This window comes from Rhamphochromis sp. 'chilingali', assembly GCF_963969265.1.
Source record: "Rhamphochromis sp. 'chilingali' genome assembly, chromosome: 2".
NCBI lineage: Eukaryota > Metazoa > Chordata > Actinopteri > Cichliformes > Cichlidae > Rhamphochromis > Rhamphochromis sp. 'chilingali'.
In genome coordinates this window covers 12,841,387-12,862,037 of record NC_137930.1, presented here as the reverse complement: position 1 = coordinate 12,862,037, position 20,651 = coordinate 12,841,387, and the positions used below count along the sequence as shown (strand labels likewise).

At 39.7% G+C, this 20,651-nt stretch overlaps 3 protein-coding genes across 3 annotated transcripts; 1 reads left to right on the top strand and 2 right to left on the bottom strand.

The window, feature by feature from the left end:
• The first annotated feature begins 2,343 nt into the window (after window positions 1–2,343).
• eif2b1 (eukaryotic translation initiation factor 2B, subunit 1 alpha) lies at window positions 2,344–6,666 on the top strand. The gene is made up of 9 exons (XM_080865514.1): window positions 2,344–2,634; window positions 2,722–2,823; window positions 3,255–3,391; window positions 4,391–4,507; window positions 4,604–4,716; window positions 4,804–4,872; window positions 4,966–5,041; window positions 6,259–6,384; window positions 6,468–6,666. Exons 1-9 carry the CDS (start codon window positions 2,622–2,624, stop codon window positions 6,621–6,623), a joined length of 909 nt encoding a protein of 302 aa, XP_080721640.1. The 5' UTR covers window positions 2,344–2,621; the 3' UTR covers window positions 6,624–6,666.
• Window positions 6,667–12,804, bottom strand: ddx55 (DEAD (Asp-Glu-Ala-Asp) box polypeptide 55). Its single transcript, XM_080865500.1, has 14 exons — window positions 12,590–12,804; window positions 12,458–12,508; window positions 11,706–11,792; window positions 11,346–11,437; window positions 10,484–10,546; window positions 10,067–10,216; window positions 9,481–9,673; window positions 9,327–9,409; window positions 9,015–9,146; window positions 8,831–8,923; window positions 8,625–8,739; window positions 7,375–7,543; window positions 6,973–7,259; window positions 6,667–6,895 (listed from the first exon to the last, which is right to left on the bottom strand). Exons 1-14 carry the CDS (start codon window positions 12,695–12,697, stop codon window positions 6,746–6,748), a joined length of 1,773 nt encoding a protein of 590 aa, XP_080721626.1. The 5' UTR covers window positions 12,698–12,804; the 3' UTR covers window positions 6,667–6,745.
• Window positions 12,805–14,678: 1,874 nt separating this feature from the next.
• tmed2 (transmembrane p24 trafficking protein 2) lies at window positions 14,679–17,976 on the bottom strand. Its single transcript, XM_080865526.1, has 4 exons — window positions 17,632–17,976; window positions 16,917–17,109; window positions 16,288–16,395; window positions 14,679–16,198 (listed from the first exon to the last, which is right to left on the bottom strand). Exons 1-4 carry the CDS (start codon window positions 17,809–17,811, stop codon window positions 16,074–16,076), a joined length of 606 nt encoding a protein of 201 aa, XP_080721652.1. The 5' UTR covers window positions 17,812–17,976; the 3' UTR covers window positions 14,679–16,073.
• Window positions 17,977–20,651: the final 2,675 nt, after the last annotated feature.

The following is a 20,651-nucleotide window of genomic DNA, read 5'->3' as shown; positions in this document are numbered from 1 at the left end:
GTGAGAAGTGCATCAACACCATAACAAATATCTCTAGAAGTGTATGTAGTTTAGTATGTGTAGAAATAATAGCAGTGTGTATAAAAATACTCAGACAGGCTAGTGTGGTAGGGGAAATGTGTTACTGATTTTAGAACTGCACTAAGAAGTGAGAATGATGTTTCTGGTGTGAAGTTTGTGCCAAAGCAAACGGAGAAAAACCATAATTAATGATAAAGTTAGTGGTTGTTAGAAAAGAACCATGTGGCCCTCTGCAGGTGTAATTCAAAACTGCAGAATGGGCTTGGCCTGAAGAAATGGACAAAGACTTACTATCAAACTTTTTTTTTCAGTTTTAAGTTTTATAATGATCAAAAATAAATAAATAATAATAATAATAACAGCAAAAACAAGTCTTCTTCTATTTTCATTTTAGGAGTCATTAAAGTGTATTGGGCTACCTCTATCACATCCTATCCCTGGCATCCTCTCCAGTCACACCAGGCCTCAGCATGTCTTCTTTCTGTGCGACTCTGTGCGATCTTTCTCTATTACTCCTGCCTGGCAGCTCCATATTTAACGTTCTTTGTCTAATATATACATTATGCCCTATTTACACACTTCCAAACCACCCCAGGCTTTCCTCTTGAACTTTGTCTCCAAACTCCTGAGCTGTCCCTCTGATGTTCTCATTTCTAATCCTGCCCCTCTTAATCACACCAAACAGGGGTGAATCTTCAACTGTGTCGCCACTCTTTTCGTCACCTCTCTTGTGCACTGCCCATTGTGATAGATGTTTAAAACCTGAGATTTTCTGGAATTAAAACACTTTAAACTTGTTCAGATTTTGTATAAAATTTTTTGTATTATTCCCAGCAAACTGTCTGTTATACCCACTGTCAGTAAATGTGCATTGTTTGTTTCTGGAATTAAATCTGGACAAACTCCCTTTTCACTGTCCTCACTGTCCTCATTTCCTCCTTACTAATCCTCTGGACTTCCTGATATCATTTTCCCATCCATCGCCCTCTCTATTATTATTTTTTCATTCATCAGCTCCTCAAAGTACTCCTTTTTATCTTCTCACCATACTCTCATCACTTGTTAACACATCTTTCCTACTATGTGACAAATCACTGCTGCACATCCTTTCCAGCTCAGTCTCTCTCACAAGTTCCCTTATCCTCACAAGTTCCCTTATCCTCACAAGTTCCCTTATCCTCACAAGTTCCCTTATCCTTAGCTCATTGTGAGGCTGTTAGTGTCCAGCCTCACAATGAGCTTTTAGCCTTTGCCTTTGACACATCTCTTTTTGCCATACACCTAGCCTCCCAGTACTCCTGTCTGTGTTCTTCATTTCCCTGACTATTCCACTTTTTCTTTAATAGTCTCTTCCTTCACATACTTCAGCTCCTCCAAGAACTCTGTATAACATTCTTCCTTCTTTAACTTTTAGCATTTAATCTTTGGCTTTTCCTTCATGTGCTTACAAGCTATTGGAATCAAGTTAGCCCACTAAAAATCATTATTGACATTAATTAGCAAGTTTAATTTAATTCATTAACATTTTAAAATATGTATTTTCTTGCTATGTGCGTTGGTGTTTACATTTTTAGTTCATATACTGTGGTACAGGTTAAAGGTTTGGGACCAGTTTAGCTATATTTGTGGCTGTGAAAGGTATCGAGATTAACTGGAAGCTGGATTATGGAACAATAAAGTATGTGTTGACACTTCATCCTGTGTAAGCAGTATACTTAATTTCATAAATGGCCCGTAATATTGCTGTGTAGTTCAATTAAGGTACATCATTATTATAAATGTCATTATATCATAACTGCTGGTATGAAGACATATTTCATAATAATTTCATAATAAACGTTGTTTTATGCTCTTGTACCTCTTTATACCCACTGTGCCCAGAGCACACTAAGAAACACTTATATGTCCTTTAAGTTACATTACAGAATGGAATAAGCAACTTATTAAATGTCTGTGCTGTACTGTTCATTAACATGGATGGACCTGACACCAATAAAAAGTTCAAATGGTTCCTCACCAGTTGTTTTGTCTCTGACTCTCGTATGGTCCGGTTGTCTCTCGTTATAGGTAAGTGAATATCTTTGAGGTTTTAATAGACAATTCTATCTCTCTGTTGTTGCTTTATGGTCATTTCACTCACTTTGTGGAGATTCTGCATTACTATGTTACTATTTTACAATCTTTGCTGTTATTTTGTGGTTTATAAAAACAAACAAACGAAAACAGAAAAAAAAAAAAAACACATGAACGAATTAAAGTCACATTTCCAACTTCACGTGAACGGCACGGCGTCTGGGAGACGTTTTTGTCTACGTCATTACTCTGCGACACGTCAACCTGCCTTCTGCAGGATGAGCTAATGGTGTGTAAGTTGGAAATAGTGACAGGAGCAACTTTTAGACAGAGTTCAGCGGGGTTTTGCTGCCATTCAGAGTGGGGCTGACTTAAAACAATATTTCAAGCGCTGTGAATATTTTCGTTTGAAAGAAAGAGACAGTGAGCGGAGTCAGCCGCTCTGGCATGTGTTAGAAAGAGCGCACTGACTGAAACCTGTAGAAATCTTCTGTGGTTATCTTTTAGGCGCTGTTGTTGCTTTCAGGATGAACAACGAAGGTAAATTACTCTATTTTAAAAATAATGTTCTGCTTTTTGTGTTAGAAATATTAACTGGATATCTCTGTGCCTCTATCTCTGGGACAGAGTTGGTGGAGTATTTCAGGGATCAGATGAAGAAAGACCCGGACATGGCCTCTGCTGTTGCTGCTATCCGCACTTTGCTTGAATTCCTAAAGAGAGATAAAGGTTAGTGTTAAGCCCTAGGTGTTAATATAGACACCTCTCGGCTTTTCTTATTCTCGCTTGGATGTGGAGAAGAAGACGTGAAATTTAGCCTTTTTGTGTTTTCTCAATTTGTAAATAGTGTTTTTTGTCGTTTCTCTGCGATAATCATGTGGGCCAAGATCTGAAAACAGCATCTAGAGTGCTTTAAAAAGTTACTGAAGCCCACATGTCAAGTACAGTTTTAATAAGAATTATTATTTTTCTACCATAAATGAAATAAAGATTTCACAGATTTTTGTATGTAATTTGTATAGTATTTTTTTTCTCTCTTATTTCTTTTCTAAATGTACTTGTATATTGTTCACATGTTGAAATAAATTACCAATCAATCAATCAATCAAAGAGCACTGTAAGGAACTACTAGGATGACAAAGCTGTCTCTCCCCCTTCAGGTGAAACAATCCTGGGCCTGAGGGAGAGCCTGACGTCAGCCACAGACTGCCTTACAGGAGTGGACTCCTCTGTGGCTGTCTCCTCGGGAGGGGAGCTCTTCTTGCGCTTCATAAGCCTCACATCTCTGGAGCACCAGGTGAGTGAAGACAGTTTGGCGTTGGACATTCAAACATTGAACAAGATTAAGCGTGAATAACTTGAGTGAAATCATCAGAGCACTACCAGATCTGTTGTACGTTATCGAGTCAGACCTTATGGATGCTGTGCAAGTGCTACTGTTCTCGAAAGAACTTTATTAAAAGAGACACTGCAATTCTACAGCAAAATTGTGGTTCATACAGGAGAACAAATATAATCAAAGTAAAGAAAAAACTGTTAGGTTTGGAGGTGTCACAATTTGACAAATGAAAGTAGTTGTGACTATTTTTCATACTTTTTTGCAGTCGATGCCTGGTTGAAGCCTGGAACTTACAGACATCACCAAAGAATGTGTTTCCTCCTTCATGACATTTGCCAGGCCATTACTGCATCTGTCTTTAGTTACTGTTTGTTTATGGGTCTGTATTTTGTTTTGTCTTCAGTGAGTGAAACACAGTTTGATCGGGTTAAGATAACGTGATTGAACCAACAGCTTCAGGATATTCCATTTCCTGACCATCAAAAACTCCAGCGCTACTTTTAGAGTGTGTTTTGGGTCACTGTGGGACTTTGCTGGATGTGGCTGTTTTTTGCTGTAAGCAGAAATTGTAGCTCTGCATACCTCAGTATAGATTCAGCTCTGTTTTTCACATCACTAATAAAAATTTGTGACCTAGGGACACTGGAAGCCAAGCTCACTAGGGACCCCTCCCGTTATGCTGCTTCCACCATGTTTTATTGAGCCTTTTATTTGTCGTCCTTGGCAGTTTTGAAATGTCATTCTCCTTCCCAAAAAGGAATCCAAATCAAAGAAGTTCTAGCACACATTGTAGATGCACAAATGCAAGATTTTAGAAAAAAAAAAAAGACCATTAGAAGGAACTTAGAAATAGCAGTCCTGCTGGAACTGCTATGGAGATTGGCCAGATTTAAAGAGGTTGCATGATCAGACCCGTTATCTTAATCCAAGGCAGATGCTAACATTTATTCTTTTCAGGACCTGTCTCGCTGTAAGAAGGTGATGGAGGAGAGAGGAGAACTATTTTTAGAGAAGATCTCCATGTCAAGGACCAAGGTTGCCAAGCTCTGTCACACCTTTATCAAAGATGGCGCTGTAAGTATGGAACACAACCTAATTCTTGCTCTGTACAGGGAAAAGGTTCAGTGATGCATTTTTTTTTATTTTTGTTTTTCTCCCTGTCTCTCTCAGAAAATCCTGACTCACTCCTACTCCAGAGTTGTCCTCAGGGTGCTGGAAAAAGCTGCAGCTGAGAAGAAACGATTCTCTGTCTATGTGACTGAATCACAGCCTGATGCAGCTGGGTGAGGGAGCAGTCTATATACTGTACTGTAGTCTTACTCTGAAAGGACACAGGCTCAATAATGTCCTTTTTTTTTTTAATTATTCAGGCAACACATGGCAGAAGCCCTGAGGAAACTCAATGTTCCAGTAACGGTGGTGCTGGACGCAGCTGTGGGGTGGATACAGATGTTAATAACGTCTGATTTTAATGTCATGTCTCTTGTCAATGTCATTTGCATTAGTTTTGTATTTTCTGTCATTCTTTACAGATACGTCTTGGAAAAAGTGGATCTAGTCATCGTTGGTGCTGAGGGAGTTGTGGAGAGTGGTGGGATCATCAATAAGGTGTGTTCCAGTAAAAACTCAGATGCTCTTCAATTGAATCAAATTCAAATCAGTGTTAAAATGCTGGTTATTGCTTCTTCTTTGGGCCTCTCTTGGCCTCCTGTTTTTCTTTACTTGTTTTTGTATTAGTGCCGTCAACTCCAAACCATACGTCACAACATTTTGTAGTCTAGGCAAGCCATAAATGACGCTTTATGATAAACCAAGTGTGTTGAAGGTGATCTGTAGTTACATTTGTAACGTGGTGCATGTCAGGTTACAGCACAGGGTTCTCTGTGTTGTATTCTGATCATTTTATAAATTATTGTCTCCATCAATGTCCCGATAAAGCAGGGTATGCTTTACTGTGTGGCTCTGCTCACTTTTCATATCTTGTTTTAAGACACCAACATGGAGACAATGGAAATGTTTAGTTTGCAGCTTCATAACAGGGCTTCGCTAACCAATGATGCCTCAGTGATATCATGGCAGCTACATCTTTAATATAGAGCAGGGGTATCAAACTGAAATGAGCAGTGGGCCACTGCTGGCACTGTCATCTCATTGGAGGGCCACTTTAGTGTTTGAGTAGTACAAAAAAAACCCCAAACAAGCAACAAAACACCCACAGATATTTCTGAAAATGTAGTGTTTTGTTTGTTTGTGTTTTTAAATTTCAAATATTGAATAACAAGGCAAAAAAAAAATGTTTTTCTCACTCTTAACTGAAGCCTTTCAGTGAACTACCAAAAAACAAATTGGTACTTTCTTTCTGACCACACGTGGTAGCCGTTCTGCTATAATTTTGTTCGTATTAAACAAAAAAAATGCAGACATAAGTGTACACATTAGTTTTTGACTGCTAGTGAAAATAGTTTTCTTAACAAATAACTCTAACACAGCCAGCCCTGTTTGTGCTTTCTGCTCATATTGCCTTTGTATTAAATCATTTTTTTGCTTTTTAAAGAACTTAACATTGCACTCAACAACACACAAATCCTCTCTAACAAAAAAGTAACTTCAAGTGCCAAATTGACTTATAATTATTCACCTCAATATATGAGTTTGAGACCGCGATATACAGTCTGTTTAAAACCGTAACTTAATGTTTGCTCGCATGTGTTGTCTTTATGGGACATTTTAAAATTGTGACACGGGTTGCACTCTGTTCACCCTAAAAGTGATAAATGTGACACAGCTTGTGATACAATAATAGACTTTTGTGTTTTGTCTTGCAGATCGGCACTTATCAGATGGCTTTGTGCTCCAAGGCACACAACAAGCCCTTCTACGTCGTGGCAGAGAGTTTCAAATTCGTACGTCTGTACCCGCTCAACCAACAGGACGTGCCAGATAAATTTAAGGTAAAACTGTACAGATTTTCTTTCTCTCCCCCTTATTTTATATTCAGAAGCTTTCCTTACATATCTATTTTGGGGCTCAACAGTACAAAGCAGACACCTTGAAGACTGCAAAGAACCTGTCAGAAGAACATCCAATTATTGATTACACACCTCCCTCCCTCATCACCCTCCTCTTCACTGACCTGGGAGTCCTTACCCCATCTGCAGTCAGCGATGAACTCATCAAACTTTATTTATAACTGCTTCACAATTCTCCAATAAAAACTACCAACAAAAACTAAATGTGTGTCAGAGATTTAATTCAACTCCGGTGGATACATCTGAATAGCTGTTATATTGTCCATTGTCTTCTTCCAAACTGTTACGGTTCTTCTGTTTTGTGTTTCGACTTTGCTCCACTTGTTATCTGTTGCTCAAAGTCCTCCTCACTGATTTGGCCTTTCTTTAGTTTCTTGAGGAGACGAGTGTCATCTAAAAGCTCTTTCAGGTCTTCATCATCCACATCAGAATCCTGCAAAAACACAAAAGTTAAAACTGTAGTCATCAGATGTCTTTAATTAAACATTAATGATGAATGAACGGAAATACCTCGTTGTGCTTTCTCTTGGCTGCCATCTTTTGCCTGCGTTCCTTCTTGCCCTTCTGTTTAGACCAGGCCTTATTCTTTATAAAGTTCTTTTTAGGAAAGGGAGTCTTATCTTTGAGCTCAGCCAGTGCTTTCTGTCTCTGCTTCTCCCTGTTCTTGTCTTTGTAACGGATGGTGTCTGTGTCCACTGTCGTCTCAATGAAATCAGGAAACTTTTTGTCCCTCAGTTCAGGCATCCTGGGCAGGCGAAGAAGTGCAAAGCCATGTGCCAAGCAGCCAAAATCCAGATCTAGACATCGAAAATGTGACACATTACATTTGTCTGTTTGTGGATACAACAAATTTGTATTTGAATAATATTTAGGATGCTCTACACATGTGCTTGCTGTTTTGTTTTTTTTAACCTTTGGTCCTGAAGATGAGGCTACATTCATGTTTGGCGTAGGCCTGGACGTATGAGACAAATGCTTTCATCCCTCTTTCGAACATGGCCCGGTCCTCCAGAGCCATGGCCTTCACTTTTGGCAGAACATCCACCACGTCTTTTATTGGGGACATCCTCTGGAGTGGACACTGGGGAGTAGATGAACAAGATGAGATTTTGCAGGTTCCATATTGTGCACCTTATAATTTTCTGAAGAATTTAGCTGTGAATGGAAAATATTTCCAAGAATTTCCTTTGCAATTTGATGGAAATTATTACTTGAATTTTTTTTTTAAAAAGTAAGCGTGACTACAGTTGAATATATTGTGAAGGACAAGCTGACAGAAACCAAAACATGCAAAAATGTGTACTTTTAGAAATCCTGTGGTAAATATTATCAACAGCAAATTTATTTCTGTTTTTCTCCTTTTTGGTTGCAAGCAATTTTAAAATAATTCTGAGCTTTCATATAAATATAATCCTAGTAAACTTAAACCTTGTACTTGGGTTGGATTTTTAAAGGTGTGGGACATTACTTGCCTACAGATCATTTAACACTACTGAGCATGCAGGTGAAAGGGGGCTTACATTTTCTTAAATGTTGGTTAAAGACCTTCATTTAAAAAACACATTGCTTTTTACAACTGAACAAATTACAAATATGCAACAGTAATCCAATGAAGGAGCTGTGATACTGAGGTTGTTTACTTCCATAGTCCTCATGATCATGTGATCACCTAACCCGACTGCTGATGTTCTGAGTAAATGGTAAATGGCCTGCATTTGTATAGTGCTTTTCTAGTCCGTAAGGACCCCAAAGCGCTTCACACTACATTCAGTCATTCACCCATTCACACACACATTCACACACTGGCGATGGCAAGCTACATTGTAGCCACAGCTGCCCTGGGGCGCACTGACAGAGGCGAGGCTGCCGGACACTGGCGCCACCGGGCCCTCTGACCACCACCAGTAGGCAAACACGGGGTTAGTATCTTGCCCAAGGATATTTGCCATGCAGCCAGGATGCAGCCTGGGATCGAACCACCGACCTTCTGATTAGTGGATGACTTGCTCTGCCACCTGAGCTACAGCCACCCCAGTAAGTGAACCATACAAGTAAAGAGGTCTCAAGTATGCTGAACTAGCACAGACTCTCGGTTAGGAGCAACCAGAGCAGAGAGGTGGTGTGAAAAGTTACTGATCACTTTCAGTTTCTGCTGAACTCACCTTCTGATTGATGGACAGGAAGTTAACATAGGTTTCCTCCATTGGAAGCAGGAAGACGAGAGCATTGCCATAATTACCGATTCTTGCTGTTCGCCCACATCGATGTACAAAGGCACTGAGTCAGACCAAATAAATAAATAAAATGCAAAAACAAGAGGTGCATACAGTGACCAAAAGATCCAGTTATGTAGTTAGTACTGACTCACCTGGCACTGCTGGGAGGATCATACTGCAGCACCCAGTTAACATCAGGGATATCGATGCCTCTGGCCATCACGTCCGTGCACACCAAGATCCCACTGCATGACACACAAGCAAAAAAATGATGTACAAATCCCCCCCCCAAAACAGCCATATTTTCTGTATCTGTACACACAAACTGAATTTTACCTTTTTAGTTTCCGAAAGTCAGCAAAGATACTGTTGCGTTTATGTTTCATCTTGCCGTGGATGCAGTGGATGGTGACCTTTTTGACCAACGTCTCTAGAGCTCGACCGTAATACTCCACACAAGCACAGGTACTGAAGACGAGATGACAAGGAATCGTGTCATAACAGACCTAATCGGACATGTCACGGAGAAAAACATTTTCCAATAAAAGAAACTGTTGTCATGACAATGAGTTTGCAGTCCAGTGGTTCACACAACACACGAGCAAAGTTGAAAGCTACCAAGTTTTTTTGTGTACCGCTTTAACTTACCTAAAGAAGACCAGAAGCTTCTCATGCTTGTGCTGCCTCAGGAAAGCCACCAGGTTGTTGAACTTGTCCTCTGCTCTACAAATCTGAAATAAAAGCATGAGATTTTTTTTGTGTCATTGCTACACTTTTCTACATTAATGAATAAATGTCTCACAGTGTAGTAGTTGGACAGCCTGGAAGGGGTTTTCTGGGCGGTGGCAGCAGGGGCCAGGCCTTTCTCTTTGACGGTGATCCGTACGGGGTTGCGGAGGCCAGCCCTCACCAGCTTCTCCAGCTCCTGGGTCTGAGTGGCTGAAAACAAGCCTGTACGTCTCTGCTTAGGCAGGTAACCTAAGATGGTGTTTAGACTGGATACACAAATACAGACTATTACCCATAACGAGTTAAAACGCACTACAAAATTCAAACACACAAAGTATTTGGATAGTTCTTATTGTCGTGCTCTGTGCTTTAACATTAGACTTCACCAGCAGTGACGCACAAAAAACTGCAGTTCCTCTAACAGTCACTAGACCTTTTTTCAAAACTGAGTCAATTCCCATAGCCTCACATGTTAAAATGTCCAACTTTAAAGCATTAAAAAGCAAAGTCCTTTTGACTATTTTGGCAAGTGAAATTCTATTCATTTTGTGGGCTCCATGTTTCATATGCATTTGAGTAGCTTTCTGAAGAGGTGCTATAGGCCTCAGGATAATTTCTTCTGGCATTGAAAACAATAAATGTTAAGAGTTTTTCCATACCTAGCCTCAAATCCCATGTCAAGCAGCCTGTCGGCCTCATCTAGAACCAGCACATCCAGGCTTTTAACTGAGCTGGCCAAGTCCAGACCATCAGACTTTCTCCTGAACATATCTTCGAGGCGTCCCGGTGTCGCAATCACAATGTTTGCTCTGAGACACAGATGCACAAATTCAAGCGGTTTGGATGTTTTTAATATGATTCTGTGATGGATAGCACAGGAGTTTTTGATATAATACTCCTGGGTCCATTGATATGAAGAGCCATTCAGAAAAACTAATTTCATTAACACAGCCCAATTTTTACTTCTTAACAGAACAAGATTGTGGATCATTGTGCTTATAATGGATATATTTCAGTCCAGCTGAAAAACTCTGCTAGTTGTGTGTTAGTGGAAAGGCCCTCAGATCATCGCATACCCTTTATCCTTGAACTTCTCCACATCCTCTGCTGGGTTACTGCCACCGATAAGTAAAATCTGCCTGAAAAACACCAAGTGGGAAAACATGAAAGACTTCTCTGATCATTAATGAAGTAGAGGTTTATACAACCGGTTACTATTTCAGTCACAGTTCAGTTAAAATAATAATTATGTTTTTCAAGGGGTTTTACTTGTATTTTGTGGGTGACATAGGTTCACATTAATAACATGATCAGTGATGCACTGCTATTTGTTTAAGGAGCAGAGTGGCAACTTTACCTATTACACATTGTATATCCTCTGTCTGCACACATTCATCAGTTTTATATTTCTTTCAGTAACTGTGACAGTACCACAGTAACTGTGTCACATATGTAAATGGGCACATCGCCATGGTCTTTTCCTGTCTGCTATATAATGCCAGGTATTTATTAAAGCCAGTATTATATACTGGGATAATTTCGACATTAATCTAAAACACTTTCATTCTTAGATTATGATGATGACGACATTTGACAACCTCTGACACCTCAGTATATATCAATAATGAATTAACGGCCATTAGAATAGTTTCCAGTTTTATCCAAGGATAGCTGTAGAGGCAGAGGCCACCCTCACCAACTTCGGACTTTTCTAACCACACTCTTAAAGGCAGATTTTTTCACCATACGAGCACATCACAAATTTCCATCCACTATTTGCTCTTTCTGACATATGGAGTGCAACCAAACATGTTCACTTTCACACTTTTTTTTTTACCATTACACTTCATTTAAATAGGCTTTAAGAATTTTTCATCTTATTAACTAAGGGGTTTGTATTATATACAACACCCCTTTCACACTGTATCTTCTACTTACTTGAACTGTGGAAACTTCTCAATAAACTGCTCCATCACTTCACTGATCTGTACGGCCAGTTCTCTTGTGGGAGTGATCACAAGGGCACCAACCTGCAAAAGACATTATTTGGGGCTTAACAAAGTGTCCAAATCATATTGTTGAGGCTTTGTATATTTCACAGATTATCTGTAAAATATCAAGAACTATCATAACTCAGAGTTCAGCTGTTCAGGATCAAGGAGGTATTAAACTCTATAACAATATCACAAAAAAGAACAAAAGCTCATTTTAATTACTTCAAACACTGCTAGTCATCCTATTGTTTTTTTTTTTTTAAACTGGGGTTAAATGCCATCTTTGCTTCGCTTTCAATCTTACCTGCATCTTCTTTAGCTTCTCTTCCCGCTTCAGGAGGAGTTCTATAATAGGAATGACAAAAGCCAGCGTCTTTCCACTCCCAGTCACCTGCAATCAAATGACACTCAGTGAGCTACAAGAGGCTGCTGCGATAACTCACAGGACAACCACTCTCTACACGTGTGCTGAGCAGATAACCTTGCGGCAGACGGGGGTGTCAGGTTGAGGTGGTTACATCACCTCTGAGATTCCGGAAGCTTATTTCTGCGTTTACTTTCAGGCAGCATCAAAAACCCATATTTAAAATTATTGATGATAAATGAGGTTTTTGAAAAAGTTCACATTCTTAAGGTAAAATAGCATGATTTATTATAACATACATTGAAAATACAACAACCAGCGGATATGTCTGGGGGTCCACTTTTCCAGATTGGGTGGATTTTATATGGAATGACCCTGTCAAGACAATTTTTCCTGTCCAGTTAAATTCAAATGTCAGTACTTGCAGTGGTGGTTAATCGGTATAATGTATACTGTGCACATGGATGGTCACCACGTTTGTCAGCCCGGGAACACACTGGCGACCTGTCCAGTGTGTGCCCTGTCTGCAGCCCTGGGACAGCTGGGAGAGGATCCAGACACCCGTGACACTGAATGGCTGGCTGGCTGGCTGGATGTGCGGGTGGATGGGAGGATGTTTACCATAACTCTGAAACATCTGCAATAATAAAATTCAGTGATCTTTATTTTTAATGGTTAAATGGCGCACTTACCGCCTCGGCAGCCACATCCTTGTTACTCATGAACAGCGGGATACAGGCAGACTAGAAGGGAAAATTCCAACAGATCAGATTTAGTGTTTACTGAGGAGAGGTGTGAGCCACGGGCTGAAAGTGTTCACTGACCTGTACAGGTGTCATGTGTGTGAATTTCAGTTCATCGAGCGTTTGCAAAATCTTCTCGTTGAGTTTAACTGGTAATCTGTCCCACGTCCCGTCTGTTGTATTATCCATGCTGGAAACCAAACATTCAGCAGAGCTCGAAACTAAAGTCGTTCACAGTGGGTCTGCTACAGTCGCACTCCACGCTGCTCCTGTTTCCGGGTCCGCTGCTGTTTACACGCCGGGTGGGAACAGAAGCTCTCCAAACTGCATGGTTCCCAGTGACTGTACACAAGATAAATAAAACCTTCCTGCAGTTGCTGGTCGTTCTCCTGAACAATGCAATTGTCATTATGATTTAGGATTGTTTTGCCACAGATTCTGGGCACCCTGCAATAGTGGTGTTTTGCCATGGCAAGCGAGAGCTAACAAAATCTAAAAACAGATATCTATAAAAACGTACCAAAGTGAAAGCTGCAAGATGCATACTCCACCAGCACTTTTAACATCTCTGGAAAATCACCTGGTTCACCAAATGTACATTTTTACATTACATACATTTTTCATTCATTTTTATCCTCCTGTAGATGCATACAGTTAACTATGTCACAGTCCTCAATCTTTTTAATTCATCTGCTTTTAAATATACTTAAAAAAAAAATCAATATGTAGTGTTTCTGATGGGAAAGCTGTTGTGTTCCTCACAGGACAGCCACCACAGACATCTGAGTAGGATCCATTAGTGGACAATAAAGTACTTAAATGGAGTTTAATCTTAAACATCTGCAGCAGCAGCTTGGCAGCAGTCAGGTGTTTTCATATTATATTATTGGTACTTTTGTTAAAGTACTTTTTTCTCTAAACAGTTCATGTGGAAACACTTTAGAAAACTAAAGCTTTTCTGGCTTCCTCTCTGGACACAGTTGCTTTAGTTTCTTCTGCCAGAGATTCTCCTGTTTTCTGGCCGCAGAGGTGCTCTCAGAGCCACAGACTGACATCTTATTCTTTCAAGCTAAGATAACACAATTTAAATCTGCTACCATCAGTCCTGTTCCAAAGACCTCAGCAGCATTCATGCCTGAATGACCATCACCTAATAACTCCTATAGTTATGAAGTGCTTTGAGTGGATTGTCATGGACAAAATAAACAGGACTGAGTTCCTGCCCCTCTACTTTGGAGGAGCTGCTGTAGAGGTTATCACCAGTTTCAAGTAAATGGGGATTCAAATAAAATACGTTGTCATCTGGAAAACTATCTTTACTTACCTAGGATACTTGAGCAGGCTGACCTCTGTATTGTAGCATTTTCATCATGGCTCAGGTGCAGACAGAAAGGCAATGCACTGACCAAGTACCACACAGAAGGTCATTGGCAGCAGCCTTCTATTCACTAAAGACATCAATGCTAGCAGATGCAGGAATCTTCTCACCCTGCTCATTAATGAAGCAGAAAGGAGGATGTGCAGCATCATAGCACCAATCATATATCCACACATCAGGGACACATCATAATACATTACACATGACAATTTCTTATATACTGTAATTCCTAAAGTTTATATTTATATTCATACCAGCCCTCTCTTGCACTCTAAAGCTTAAAGCTTGTAAAGGAAATTTACATCCTAACAGGAAATTCCTTTAATGCCTACACTGCAACCTTCCATGCCATTCCAAGTCCTTGTGGTATGTGTCCACCCGACGTGTGGTTACATTTCTCAGGAAGTGCATATCAAGTTATGTAGAAGGCTAGGACATACTGCTATAAAGAGGCTCTGGTTATGGTGCAAGTTATGATGTAGAGCTTACGCGTAAGTATAATTCTCATGTAAAACCCATTGGATATTAATGTGAATTATTTATATGCATTTTTTCCTCTAAATTTAGATTGGATTGCCTAATTTGTATTACTCATTTTAAGTTAAGTTGATACAGTGTTGCCTCACTAGTCCTTATGTTCTGGGATAATAAACCTCTTAAAATCTTGAAAAAATATAGGAGCAGCTGTGTTCCAAGGAATATTTTAATGTAATGGTGCAATTACACCTGTTGACAAGTCCCTTCTCTCTAATCATAATGAAACATCACACCCATTTATAAAGACATCAAAAATAATTGTACAGAATTTTGGCTTTATTATGAAACCTGGGGCATTTTTTTTTTACAGACCACACTTCTACATTTGTAAAGATCCATTTAGCTGATTTCGTTGCACTCACAAAAAGGAGAGACTGTGTACAGAGCAACTTTCCTGCCCGAGCTCACCATAAATTCTTTGAAATACAAATCTGGAGCATATCTAGTGCATGTACCATGGTGTGGCTAAATGGAAACATCTACTGCCTTGGACGTATATACTTGGAAGAAAGACCTCATCCAAACAGCTGTCACAAGCAATGCTCCCCCCCCCCCCCCCCCCACCCTAAGGGGGGGGGGGGGGGGGGGGGGGGCGGGCGAATTAACAGTTCAAATTTTATACATATAATTTAAAATCCCCAACCCTAACAAAAATAACTATAGAAGCAACTAAAGAACACAGCAGTCAAGTGTTTAAACCCCCTACCTACCCAACCCACCCAAATCAACATGTAACATGGATTTCAGTATTCCTCTATACTTTGAGAGGCACCCCAAATATTTCAGTTAAAATTCAACCCTGCCTCTGCTTTTTATGATCTTACAGCCAGGCCAAACTTTTTAAAATCCAAGAGTTTGAAAATCATAAATGTTAGTTTATGGCAACGCAAAAGACTTCCCTGTCGAATTCTATTTCTGAACTATGTGGGGAGTGAGCCACACAATTTCCCCTGGAAAAGATGTCCACCCACCTGTGCCACAAATCGCTATGAATCAATAGACAGTGTTAGAAGCTGTGTAGTTTCCCTTAAAGACCAGCTGCAATGTACATTTTTTCAGATAGCTAGACAAGTTCATCGGGAGTGCAATTTGTGGTTTTTGAGAATTAACACATTGGCAGTATCTGCCAGTCTGACTTGGCTTTGACACCTGAAATCAAACTTTTCCTATCTCAGACACTAAACTAATGCAATGATGTTTTCAGATGTGCCATTTTTATCATTTCAAAACGGTTCCCATTTCAAACTTAATATAGGCAACATTCCACTCTGACGCCACACATACCTGTCCATTCATGTGCAATTTTAAGTCTTTCATTTGACTGCGGACACTGAGCCTTACAGTCATTTGCACAGGAAACAGCTGTACTAACTGTAATTAAACAGATCTGTTAAAAAGAAAAACTAATAAACTGAAATTTATCCCACAATCTTTTGGCCATTCGTTCCAAACATAAATTATATTTATAAAGAAGAAACCAAACAGATAACAAGAGAACAAAACCTCTGAGATCCAATCACATGTAGGCTTTACTCAAAACTGCCACTCTCATTTCCACAGTGTAAATAACTGTCTTGGTGTTGGAGGGGAAAAACAAAACAAAACAAAAAAGTACAGTGGAGGTCACAGAGGAGTATCATTTGAATAGCACTACACCACTCGCCGCACTTCGAAAAATCGCTTCAGGTAGTAAATCTGTCCGAGTGTCATTGCCACCAGAACCAGAGCTTCAAAGAATGACCACAGGACCACTCTGCTGTTTGTGTTGTCATTGACTGGATGGAGAAGAAGAGGAGAACAATTATAAAGATTTATTTACACTTATGATTACAATGGTTATTGGACTTAATGTAAAAGCTCTTACTTGCTCTGTGTATCCTCTCACGGACCTCCATGTACTCCTGCTCGTGCTTCACGGCTGTCATGGCAACTGCCAGCTCGTTGATCATCTCCTCCAGCTTGTTTTGGTGGGCTGAAACAAGAGAAAAGTGACTTGTCAGTGATGAGTCACAACACAGTGGTAAGGAACCCTGCTACCCCCATTTGAAAAATAAAACCCCAAAAACAAACAACAACAAAAACATGCAAGATGTGCATATCCTTTTCACACCTGTGATGCATGTATCTGCCAGTGCTGTCCCATTATCAGAGACATTTATACTTCATACATGTTCTCAACATGTGCAACAAGTCAAATCATTCGCAAACATCACCACGTCTGTCTTATGTATGCTTAATTAGTTTTTACTACAGAAGCAACTCTGGTTAGAGAAGACTGCAGTGCATCACAAGCTCAAAAATTTATTTCACAACAGTAGTTTAGTCAAAGCCTGCTGTGCCCTACCATCCCAGCTGTCACCACCTACGAAGAGGGAAACAGTGAATCCACATAATAAAGTCAAAAAATAAGAAATTAATAAAAGGAACAATCATTTTAAAAGCAACGGGAATAAAAAGAGTTGCGGTTAAACTACATAAATCCCCACTGTGTACCTTCTGTCTCCATATCCTGGCCTTTGGGAGCCTCTCCGATATCAATGGTGAACATGACAATCTTGGGTGTCATGGTTGACATCTTGTTGCTGAAGCAGAACTTGTAGGTTCCATCCATGTGCGCTGCCACCGAGTATTTCCCACTGGACTCTCTGTCCCCTTTGTAAATTTGCTTACCGTCAGGTCCTGTTATCTGGAGATAGAAGAATTTCTGAATAACTGACATTGCTGCATGACTGGAGAATAACATGACGGGCATGATGTGCTTTAGGAAACATATGGCAGAAACTAAGTCAGACTGCAGAAATAGCTAGATTTTCTGCTTAAAACTAGCGAAAATAAACAAATCCTACAACGTCTACAGCGCATTAACTATTCAATAATCAATAATCGTATTAGCTACATAATTAGCAACTTAGAAACAATGCTAATGCTGCACTTCCTATATCATAATGGGTAATTTAATCATCATTATGGAGCAGCTCTTAGCGGGAAACTAAAAAAAGCAACTCTGTAAGATGTAAATTCTAACGTTTTCCATTCAACTGTATGTTAAATCCTTTACACCTGCTTTGCACCCAACTAGTTTTACCAAACGGTACCGGCTAATAGCTAGCATTAGCACAGGCCTTGTGTTGCATTGCATTTTATGATTTACAAGTACATCCTGCCTCGCGTTAGGTGACTCTTTTGCTATCCGAATGAAACATCTCACCTCGACGTCGATGTCCAGGAAGCCTCCTTCGGCCACTTCAAACATGAGGCCCATCTTGGTGCCGGAGTTGACCCGCTCGTAGAAGCACTCCTCGGCATGGGCGTCTATGCTAACGAAGTAACCAGAAGCAGTGGCCGACAGGACGGCCAGCAAGACAACTAGCTCCGACAAGGTAAACATGTTTCAGTGGTTGTGTGGAAAGCGTAAAAATAAATCTGACGGTATAAAAAATTTCCTCGCTACTGTATATCCAGTTTGTGTGAGTGGACTGTTGCAGGAGAGGAGCCGCAACAAGCTCGGCTACTCTGTGCTGCTCTCAGACTGCCACGTACGGGCTTACTGCACGGGTACCTGCAAGGGCCAAACCTCCGAGGATACGTGACACACACTGAAAAGGAAGTGAAAGGCAACTTTTCGTTTTCTCATTTGTTATTGGAAGAAGTCCCTTAAGTCTATGTAAACTTGCCAAAGTCAACCCCGTAAAGACTCCTTATGTGCAACGCGAATACTTAAAGACTCATGTTCTTTAGTTTACTATAATTTGTGTTTTTACACTGAATGTAAATACTTTTATTTATTGATTTATAAAAAAATCAAATCAAAAGAACATAAGTGAAAATGCACTTATTTAATGAGTAAAATACATATGTTTATACAAATATATAATAAGAATATAATAACAAAATATCCTAAACAACAGCACCAAGTCATCTAAGTAATAGTACACGATTATGAAAACAATTGATATCAGTTGACAGCATTTTGCAATAACAACAATAATAATGATAATAGTAATTTATTAATGTTGCATAGCAGTTCAAAACTCTACTTGAAGATAATACTGCTTGAAGACACAGTGCATCACTGTAAGACTTTTTTGTAGTGTGGCATGAGTGACAGACTTGAATACTTTTTTGTTAGATTTGTAACTTTATAATATTTTGTATTATTTAATTCAGTTTAGTAAGTTACTGTTCTTACTGTCTTGGAGTGACAGTGACCAAATAATTTCCCCTCAGCTTAATAAAGTATTTTGATTCTTCTCCATTCCTCAGGTTTCCTGTCACTCTACAACATTACATTAAACAGTTTGAACCAAAAGACTGTTTAGCACAACCTCCTGGAACACGTCTCTCCTAGACATCTCTATGCCTTCACAGGTGTGTCATCTGGATAAACTGGGTTTGCACTCTTCATCCTCTTCATTGCTGCCCTCACTTCCTCCTTATTAATCCTCCACTCTTTGTGATTCACTAACTTTTCTCCATCTGTTTTCCTATCGTCCTCATTTTCTGGCATTATCAGCACCTCAAAGTGCTCCTTCCATCATCTTAACACACTCTCTTCTATTGTTAGCACATTTTCATTTCTATGGTTAACCACTCTAACCTGCAGCATATACTTTCCATTTCAATTTCTCTGTTTAGCCAATCAGCAAAAGTCCTTTTCTCCTTCCTTAATTTCTAGCGTCACTTACAACACACTACAATCCTTTTTCTTTGCCACCTCTCTCGTTGCTGTATTCCTAGCCTTCCTGTCTATTTTTTTCATCTCCTAAATATGTCACTCCTTCTTTACTAACCTCTTCATTTCAATAGTTTCTTGTACTTCATCATTTCACCACCAGGTCTGCTTTACCCGGTTGTGTCCAGAGGATACACCAAACACCAGTGTCAGCACTAAAGCTGTACTTTCCCAGTCATCAGGTAACTCTTTCCTTCCACCCAGAGCATGCCTCAACTTCTTCCTGAACTCTGTGCAACATTCTTCTTTCTTCAACTTCTTTCACTTACTCCTTGCCTCTGCCTTCACTCGCTTCCTCTTCTTAATGTACAAAGGCATCCTACAGACAACCATCTGATGCTGTTTAGCGACATTCTCCTCTGACACCACCTTTCAGTCTCCTATATCTTTCAGATTGCACATTTTGCATAAGATGTGGACCCTCTGTGTGCACCTTCCTCATCTCTTATGTCACCCTGTGTTCTTCCCTCTTCTTAAAGTGCATGTTTAGTACAGACATTTTCATCCTTTTCGCAGAATGTACTATTATCCGTCCCTCTGCATTTCTCTAACACCTTACCCACTAAATACCTCTGTTCCCTTTGTCTACATGTCCATAGAATTTTGCACCAATCACAATAATGCCCCCCCCCCGGTGACATTATTGCTTCATCTAACTTACTCAACTTACCCCAGAATTTGTCTTTCTTTTCTAATTGACATCCAGCCTGTGTTGCATGCGCACTGACAACATTCAACATCGACCATTCGATTTCCAGCTTCGGACTCATGTTCCTGCCTGACACTTTTCACCTCCACAACACTGTTCACATACTCTTCCTTACCCCTACTCCACTCCTCTTTCTATCTACACCATGGTAGAGCAGCTTGAATCCACCTCCAATACTCCTGGCCTTGCTTTCCTTCCATCTGGTCTCCTGCATAAACAATATATCTACCACAATATATTTATACTGCCAACTTTAACCCCTAGACTTCTGTCTTTCCTACGCTCTCATTGCCTCATAACACACCCTCCTCCTCTTCTTTTCCTTTGTCTATGGCCAATATTAGCATTTTACACCAGCACCCTGTTTGAAAGGTTGAAATCTCATCCATCATGACTTGAATGTTGGCCAAGGTTTTAATGGGTTTGTCCAAATATTTATATTTGTTGGATCAAATATAAATAAAAGGATTTAAAAGCAAGATGCATTTTCACCAGTCTTATGGATGTACTATTTTGGGGAAAAGAGTACAATGCTTCAGTGATAAAGTTACTTACATCACCACTTGACTTTCTCCTAAGTTAGTCTGTTTTATGTGAAATATTTTATATGATTTTGCTTACAAAGCAAATGACAAATATTAGATAGCTCAAAGATTGCAAGTAAATGTTCAAATAGAAAAGAAATTGTTATACTAATTTTTTTATCTGTATTTATTTCTACGCGTTTCTAATAACCCTAGACGCCACAACAAAACATTACGAAAGTTTAATAATATCATTTTTAAAA